The sequence below is a fragment of the Sinocyclocheilus anshuiensis genome, unplaced genomic scaffold (genome assembly GCF_001515605.1).
Source record: "Sinocyclocheilus anshuiensis isolate Anshui unplaced genomic scaffold, SAMN03320099.WGS_v1.1 scaffold1386, whole genome shotgun sequence".
Classification (NCBI taxonomy): domain Eukaryota; kingdom Metazoa; phylum Chordata; class Actinopteri; order Cypriniformes; family Cyprinidae; genus Sinocyclocheilus; species Sinocyclocheilus anshuiensis.
The window spans coordinates 81982-91886 of record NW_015555701.1 but is presented as its reverse complement, the minus strand read 5'-3'; the positions used below and the strand labels follow the sequence as shown (position 1 = coordinate 91886).

The following is a 9905-nucleotide window of genomic DNA, read 5'->3' as shown; positions in this document are numbered from 1 at the left end:
CCCTCATGCTGTGGCTTCACACATACACACACACACACACACACACACACACACACACACTAAACTTCTTGTCTAATCTCGTCTCACACATTAAACACAGTTTTTAATGGCATAAGTCAGAGTTACCTGCTGATCAGCCTGTTGTTTGCGTCCCACCACCCTGAAGCTATTGTTACTGGGGTTCTGGAAGATGTGAACCCTGCTGATGGCCTGAGTGCCAGAACCGGCCGGTAACCAGCGCTTACTGCCGTCATCGTACATCATGACGGTGGCCCGCGCCTGACAGATGCTTTGTTCACTGCAAAACATGAAAATCACACACCGTACAGAGACTTCAGTCAGCAAACCTGCAGCTGTGCTTCACTTCATAAAGTAAAACATGACAGACAGAATAATCCTGACGACATTAGTTACACACGGCAAACAGTGATGCTCTTCCTCAGTATTTATGAATATTTAAGATTTCATAAATTAAGATACATTTACTAGAGATACACAATGGCTTAAAATATGAAGTCTGGTTTTCTGAGAAACTGATCAAAATTAAGTGAGTTTATGATTAAAACAAGAACAAATAACTGTCAATGGGAACTCAAAGCAAAACAAGATAACACTTAAAAACACTAAACTTTTAAAAACCATCAGATAACTCTTAAAACTGTCTGATAACACTTAAAAAATAAAATAAAACTGTCTGAGAACACTTGACCTCTTAACTGTCACCCGTCCCCTCTGTGGGACGCCTAAGTTTACGTCACTATATTACAATTAAAGCATAGAGGAGAAACAATAATGTACATTATGTGGAAAATAATGTGTTTTTTTAACCTTAAACCGCATAAACACATTTCATTACACCAAATACACAAAATAATGTTCTTTTTAGCAGCATCATATGACCCCTTTAAAACTGTCTGATAACACTTGAAAACACACAAAAACATTTAAAAACTGCCTGGTAATGCTTAAAAACTTTTAAAAACCACTTCAAATAACACTTAAAACTGTCTGATAAGCCTTAAAAACCACTTAAAAACTCTGATAACACTTAAAAACACCTAAAACACTTAAAACTGTCTGATAACACATGATAAACCTTTAAAAACCACTTAAAATAACACTTAAAACGGTCTGATAACACTTAGAAACATTTAAAAATGTCTGATAATGCTTAAAAACACTTAAAACTGTCTGATAACACTTAAAACACTTAAAATAACACTTAAAAACTGATAACACTTAAAAAAATTTAAAACTGTCTGATAATGCTTAAAAACATTAAAAACATCTAAAAACTGTCTGATAACACTTAAAAACACCTAAGACACTTAAAACAGTCTGATAATGCTTAAAACTGTCTGATAACACTTGAAAACACAAAAACATTTAAAAGCTGACTGGTAACGCTTAAAAACTTTTAAAAAACACTTAAAAACACTTAAAACTGTCTGATAAGGCTTAAAAACACTTAAAACGTTTAAAACCTGTCTGAAAACACTTAAAACACTTAAAAACTCTGATAACACTTAAACCACTTAAACTGTCTGATAACACATGAAAAACCTTTAAAAACCACTTAAAATAACACTTTACTGTCTGATAACACTTAGAAACACTTAAAAATGTCTGATAATGCTTAAAAAACACTTAAAACTGTCTGATAACACTTAAACACTTAAAATAACACTTAAAAACTGATAACACTTAAAAAAATTAAAACTGTCTGATAATGCTTAAAAACATTAAAACATTTAAAAACTGTCTGATAACACTTAAAAACACCTAAAAACACTTAAAACGGTCTGATAATGCTTAAAAACACTTAAAACATCTAAAACTGTCTGATAACACTTGAAAACACACAAAAACATTAAAAAACTGCCTGTTAACACTTAAAAACATTTAAGAACCACTTAAAATAACACTTAAAAACTGTCTGAATGTCTGATAATGCTTAAAAAACACTTAAAACTGTCTGATAACACTTAAACACTTAAAATAACACTTAAAAACTGATAACACTTAAAAAAATTTAAAACTGTCTGATAATGCTTAAAAACATTAAAAACATCTAAAAACTGTCTGATAACACTTAAAAACACCTAAGACACTTAAAACAGTCTGATAATGCTTAAAACTGTCTGATAACACTTGAAAACACAAAAACATTTAAAAGCTGACTGGTAACGCTTAAAAACTTTTAAAAAACACTTAAAAACACTTAAAACTGTCTGATAAGGCTTAAAAACACTTAAAACGTTTAAAACCTGTCTGAAAACACTTAAAACACTTAAAAACTCTGATAACACTTAAACCACTTAAACTGTCTGATAACACATGAAAAACCTTTAAAAACCACTTAAAATAACACTTTACTGTCTGATAACACTTAGAAACACTTAAAAATGTCTGATAATGCTTAAAAAACACTTAAAACTGTCTGATAACACTTAAACACTTAAAATAACACTTAAAAACTGATAACACTTAAAAAAATTAAAACTGTCTGATAATGCTTAAAAACATTAAAACATTTAAAAACTGTCTGATAACACTTAAAAACACCTAAAAACACTTAAAACGGTCTGATAATGCTTAAAAACACTTAAAACATCTAAAACTGTCTGATAACACTTGAAAACACACAAAAACATTAAAAAACTGCCTGTTAACACTTAAAAACATTTAAGAACCACTTAAAATAACACTTAAAAACTGTCTGATAACACTTAAAAACACTTAAAACACTTAAAACTGTCTGATAATGCTTAAAAACACTTAAAACACCTAAAATGGTCTGATAACACTTGAAAACACACAAACACATTTAAAAACGGCCTGATAACACTTAAAACCACTTAAAATAACACTTAAAAACTGTCTGATAAGGTTTAAAAACACTTAAAACACTTAAAACTGTCTGATAACACTTAAAACACTTAAACATTTAAAAACTATCTGATAACACTTACTAAAACACTTAAAAACTGTCTGATAACATTTAAAACACTTAAATTGGTCTTATAACACGTAGAATTGTCTGATAACAATTAAAAACACTTACAAACACTTAAAAACGGTCTGATAGCACTTAAAAACACTTAAAGCAACACTTAAAAACCGTCTGATAATGCTTAAAAACGGTCTGATAGCACTTAAAACGCACTTAAAGTAACACTTAAAATTGGCTGATAACACTTAAAAATGCGTAAAACTGTCTGATAATGTTAAAAACACTTAAAACTGTATGATAACACTTAAAAATACACTTAAAACATGTAAAAACTACCTGATAACACGTAAACACTTCTGATAACATTTAAAACACTTAAAAATGGTCTGATCACACGTAAAAGACTTAAAAACATTTTATTTTTAAGTCTGATAACAAAATTCTGTTGATTTGCAAAAAAAGGTCTAATATTACCTAATTTGATGATGCTGAGTTTGGAAATAGCAAGAAAAACTTCACATACAGATTTTTCATCAAATAAGAATAAAGATTTTTTCAAATTATATACATGTATCAGCAAAATAACAAAAGGAGTCAAATGCCAAAAGTTTTTCAAAATGATAAAAAGAAGTATTCAGAATATATAATTTAACTTAAAATTTGCAAACGAGTGTAAAATCATGTTCAAATGATCCACTTAATATAAAAGTACTTTATAAAATATGCTTTTGCACAAAAACACCCACAGATGCAGCAGAAATCACCAGGTTCATATTTTGCTCCAGCCATAATTCTGACAATGAAATCAGTATCAGGCATCAAATAATGTCATACCTGTGAAAATATGAGCAAATAGTTGTAATCTGGCTCAGATTCAGACAGGAATCATGAGTTTGTGGTGTTTTTCTGCTGATTAAGGGGGCTTCTTCACCACACAAACGAAATGTGTCATATTTTGTATAAAAAAAAAAAGTGTGACGTGAAAGAGCAAAACAGCTTCATTGATTATTGATTATTTTTGGAATCAGCAGCTCAAAATTAGTCAGAAACAAGTACACTGATAAAAAAGCATTTTGTGGTGAAGTAAATACTACATAAAAACAAATGTAATTTCTACATTAAATAATTTAGTTCAGGCAAGAATTTAAAAAATAAAGTAAATTCTATATTAGTACTCAGTTTAAGCTTGTAGAAATTAAAGTTTGAACTTATAAGTATATTTTACTTGGAATTGTTTGTTATGTTTGCAAGGATTCAAGTAAATATCAAAGTTTTGATCCTGTTTTTCCCATCATGCACTGGGGCATGAATAATTAAAAAGGTTACATTTTTCACCGTTTTCGAGTTGTATTTACACTGTTTTATGAGTGCTTTGGTTGTTAGGTTTAATAACTTACTGTTTTGTTACATCTTTCTACTCAAAATGACCCATTCATACTCAAACACTATCCATTGATTGTTACCGTCATTGTGTATGGTGTACCAAGTATTGAGGTCTCTGTGTACTTGATTGTTTACATGCTTGTAAGTGAACCACATGCTTTAATAACATGTTTTTTTTTCCAGTGCTACATTGTTACAGAAATGTTTTATTAATGTACAATGTCCCTGTTAACTAAACAAATAAAATAAATAAATAAAATAAAAAATAATGAATGAATGAGGCATTTAAGAATGCTTAGATTTACTGGAAAATGACAAAAGTACTGATGAAAGGCATTAAAAAAAGTCATTTTACAAGTCAAATGAGATAAAAGGATAAAAAACATCTGCTTAAGAGAACAACTGTACAGTTTCATCTTTCAGCATCTGAGGTGTGAAGCTGATTGTCAAAAAATAAGACATGAAATAGCAGCATGTTCACACAGAGAAACTGATCACGCGCTTTGAGCACACGCATGCGCATGTGACACATTTATTGTGCAGCAGTGTGTGTGTGTGTGTGTGTGTGTGTGAGTGAGTGCGTGCGTGCGTGAGTGAGTGAGTGAGTGAGTGTGTGAGTGTGTGTGTGTGTGTGTGAGTGCGTGAGTGAGTGAGTGAGTGTGTGTGTGTGTGTGTGTGTGTGAGTGAGTGCGTGCGTGCGTGAGTGAGTGAGTGAGTGAGTGTGTGAGTGTGTGTGTGTGTGTGTGAGTGCGTGAGTGAGTGAGTGAGTGTGTGTGTGTGTGTGTGTGTGTGAGTGAGTGCGTGCGTGCGTGAGTGAGTGAGTGAGTGAGTGTGTGAGTGTGTGTGTGTGTGTGTGAGTGCGTGAGTGAGTGAGTGAGTGTGTGTGTGTGTGTGTGTGTGTGAGTGAGTGCGTGCGTGCGTGAGTGAGTGAGTGAGTGAGTGTGTGAGTGTGTGTGTGTGTGTGTGAGTGCGTGAGTGAGTGAGTGAGTGTGTGTGTGTGTGTGTGTGTGTGTGTGTGTGTGTGCGAGAGGATGTGGGAAACATTGTCTGTCCTCCTGTGCAACACTCTCAGTTAAACAACGTGACACAATACTTTGACTTCCGCTCAAATACAACAGCTTCATCTCCGATCATTTACTAATAAATGAAAAACAACAATGACACCTGCATCTGACCGAGAGTCATTCCAGTTACAGTAAAGATGCACAAACATCCACTGATTCAAACACACTGAGACTCAAGCGTGACGTTTGTGAAGAGAAAAGATCCCTCATGTTTTGTTTTGGGGGTCACAGTACGTTATGAAGTTCCGTCGGCTGAACACGGGCTTTAAATGTGTTGAGAAGTGGAAGTGAGAGCAATAAGAGACGGTAAGAGGAAGCAGAAGAGCAGAAGTGCAGCTGAATGGAGGACTGAGTCGTGTCATTGCCCTGATGCTCTGATCAGAGGTGAGAAGACAGAAAGACAATCAATCACACTGAACCAGGAGCACACCATTGCACATCACTAACCAGATGACAGGAAACGCTCCGGCACGCTTCTCTCAAAGTGATGAACATTCGTTATCAAAGTTAGCCGTTCTTTAATACTGTTCTCAAAACATTAGCACAAAAACTTTTGGTTTTGTTTCTGTTTACATAATATACGCGTGTGTACTGTGTATATTTATTATGTATATATAAAGACACACACATACAGCATATGTTTTGAAAATATTTACATGTATATATTTATATTCATATAATTTATATTATATATAAATATATTTAACATGTAAACGTAACTTATTTTTCTTAAATATATACATGCATGTGTGTGTATTTATATATACTTAATACATATACACAGTACACATACATATGTAAACAAAAACTTTTATGTTGGATGCGATTAATTGCGATTAATCGTTTGACAGCACAAATATATATATATATATATATATATATATATATATATATATATAAGTGACTGGTTATATAGTGATTAGTTATAGTTGACTGTTCATCTACTGTTTTTTAAATGTAACAGCTTGTTTCAGAACATTTAAAAGTAACGTTCCCACAAATGATAAAATCGAATGTTTCCTTAACGTTCACAATAACCAAGAAAAAAAAAAGTTGCAAAAACATCCAGTTTTCTTGTCATGGTGTGTTAAAAGGTTACAAAAAACATTTCTTAAAACGTTCATCAAGTGCAAATAACATCAAAAGGACGTTCTGAGAATGCTGACCGCAGGATGTTTTCTCTCAACATTACGAGAACTTTTAAAAAGCGTTAGTGAAAGTTATGAGAAGGTTCTCTGTTAGTTGGATAAATACTCCTGATCACACGTTCCTTCATTGGGTTTCTCTTGGATTCATGAATCCTAAACTCTGTCTCGGATTATTTATTAAAGTGTATGCAAACGAAATGAATGGTCAGGCTCCGCTGCTTTGATGAGATCAGAGATCAGCAGTGTATTTCTGTCTGAGACAGTGAGAAGCGTCTGATGACTGACTGTAAACCTTGCACACACAGACAGATTCAAACTATACTCACTGATGGACAAACACTGACTGAACACACTTCAAATGATCAATACAGTCAAACACAAATGAGGACATGGACTTCTATTGGGGTTTTTGTACAGCTAGTTATTAATACTAGAATCTACCTCTATAACCCACACACGGAAAACTTCCTGCATTTTTACAAACTCAAAAAAGTCACAAATGAGAATGTACTGTGATCACACTTTAGATCAGATGGTAATATCAAGGCACTTTGACATATATCATGTTACTGAGGGATTACCATACTCATAGACTATGATATTTGCTTCCTTCCTTTAATGTTACCACGGTACAATGCCCAAAACGACATGCTAGAAACGTCTCGTTCTTCGCCACGGTTGCCTTTGGCTTGCTTAGTTGGGTTTAAAGACTTTTTATATTAATATTCAGTATTATTATTGATTTGATGGCACTGAAACTATCAGATGAGAATAAAACTTGAAATGAGTTGATTTGAATAATGACAGTAAATTCAGGTTGTAAAAACGTTGCTTTGAAATGTTTCTAGAATGTTATAATGTCCAGTTTTCATGTCGTGATTAGAACGTTATTCTAAGGTTACAAAAAAGCATTTCTTAGAATGTTCATCGAGTACAAACATCATAAGAACATTTCAAGAATGATGATCTCAGAGTGTGTTTCCTCAACTTTGACTTGAGGAAGGTAAGACCGTTCCATAAACATAAGAACACTTTGTCTGAACATGCATATAACGTTTAAAAGTGTTAGTGAAAATTGTGAGAATGTTTCATAACTGATGGATTTTGCAACACCTGACACTGTTGTTTTCCTGTTTTGAGCTGCTTTGACACAAAGTGTACTGTATAAAGCACTATAGAAATAAATGTGACTTGACTCGTGTTAGAGATTATTATATGTGTGTGTTCAGAGTCATCTTTCACACAATCAGATGGTAAACTAGCAGGAAGAGCAGAGTTAACTAGTTCCCTCGAGTGTGAGTTTGCTGCTTCACTTCCTCAATGATGGAGAGCATATCAGGAAGCAGAAGAAAGTTCAACTGAGACAGAAATTCAATGATTCATTATCATTAAGATGAACTCACTCACAGATTGGTGAATTCGACAATGAATCCGCATGAGATCACTCAAATACAATGATATCTCTGCCCCGTCAGTATAAGTTTTATAAGTCACATTTTTCGTCCCTGAGCTCCTCACGATTATAATGATGAAGAACTGAACGAGCTTCTGACCTGAGCTCAACGATGCTTATCTGAAAAGATGCTCAGTCTCTGGAGTTACAATGAAAAACACGAAAGCAATCGCTGATGCGAGTTAGAAATATCTACAAACTCTTCTGTAGCTCATAATAACAGCTCATATTTACACAGTCATCAGGTACGTTACAGTCTGAAGATTTAATCAACCTCACACGGAGTTTATGAGACAGATTTTGAGTGAAATATGCCGTAGTTTTGACTCACCTCATTACTGATGGAGCTCGATCTCACCCGCGCTGCTGATGAAGATACAGAGAGAGAAACTCAACATCCGCTCAACATCAAACATTTCCTGGTTTTAAAGAGAGGAGCGCAATCAAACACACTTCATGAACAGCTCAACAAACACGCATCATCTGAGAGGAGAACACACGAGTGACGGAATAACCGAGGACTGAACTGACTGACAAGAGTGAGATCTCCAGAGGTTCAACCCTGCTGCTCAACTTCTGCACGCTCTGGATGTTGGACACACTGTCTCACACACAAACACTCACACACACACACACACACACACACCTGACTATATCAGCTTAATAATAAACAGCGGAAGTGTGATGAGGGAGACATTAACAAACATTAACAAAACCAGCCCAGTCGACAAAATATATTCTACGAGCGTATTGCTAACGTTCCCATTAAGTTATGAAAACGTTTTCTGAATGTTTTCTTAGCATTCAACAGCAACGTTTTAAGGGAACTTTCCATTTGATGCTATTTTCCCTAAGATATGAGAACGTTACTTTTGAATGTTCTCTGAACGTTCTGAAACATTTCAAAATCATCAGATGAGCGTCCAACTAAAATACTTCAGAAACCTTCCATTAACGATGTAGGCCTATAATTACAGTTTATAACGTTTTGAGAACATCATTAAAAGTCCGATAACTTTGAAAGGTTTTATTACTATTATAGACAACCTTGCCAGAACGTTCTGAGAATACGGAGATAGAATTGTTGCCTAATTCCAAATAAATAGATTATTACAAATAAATGTAAAGAGATTAACAAAAAATAAATAAATAAATAAACATTGACATAGAATGAGATCCGCAAATAAATCTTAGAGTTTCACAAACAATTAAATCGACAAATAAATAAAATGAGATCTGCAAATAAAAATCATATTCACAAATATATAATTATGTCACAACCACAATTTATATTTGTGGATCTCATTCCATTTATTTGTCAATATGTTTAATTTTTGTTACATTTATTTGTGGATCATAATCTATTTATTTGGAATTAAGCAACAATTCTATCTCCATATGAGAACGTTCCCTGTTTTATGTGAGGTCTGACAAACGCTGATCAGTACTTCTATCTCTATTCTATTACAGAAGTCTCCAAATAAGCAAGTTGTGATGAAGAGAGTTGTGTCTGCCTCGAGCTCTTTGCTGAACTCTTGTGGAGGTTTTCTGTAAATGTCACTAGTTATTGAACAGATACACGGATCTGGGAAAACACGTGTAGACATCCAACATTTATAATGCAACCCAGCTGACAAAAATATGCTCCGAGAAGGTTTTGAGTTATGAAAACAAGTTTTTAAAAGCTTTTATTTGTTATGTGAATAAACATTCAATTTTAGAATTTTCCGAAGTTATGGGAACGCTACTTTTGAATGTTCTTTGAAAGGTCTGAATCTACCCTTACCAAAAAGTAGTATACTTCAAGTTTATTTTAGTAAGTATACTTAAGTAAAGTTCAAGTATATTTTTAAGTATACTTGATGTAGTAAGTATACAAATATCAGTGTACTAGTAGTATACTT

At 33.5% G+C, this 9905-nt stretch overlaps 1 protein-coding gene across 1 annotated transcript in view; it reads right to left on the bottom strand.

The window, feature by feature from the left end:
* LOC107671612 (vasodilator-stimulated phosphoprotein-like) overlaps positions 1 to 8586 on the bottom strand; it is an 11100-nt gene extending 2514 nt beyond the window's left edge. The window contains exons 1-3 of the mRNA XM_016464521.1: positions 8524 to 8586; positions 8333 to 8420; positions 127 to 298 (exon numbers count right to left, since the gene is read on the bottom strand). Of these exons, the coding sequence (XP_016320007.1) occupies positions 127 to 298; positions 8333 to 8337 (177 nt within the window). The 5' untranslated portion in view covers positions 8338 to 8420; positions 8524 to 8586. The remainder of the gene's footprint in view (positions 1 to 126; positions 299 to 8332; positions 8421 to 8523) is intronic.
* Between the last annotated feature and the right edge of the window lie 1319 nt (positions 8587 to 9905).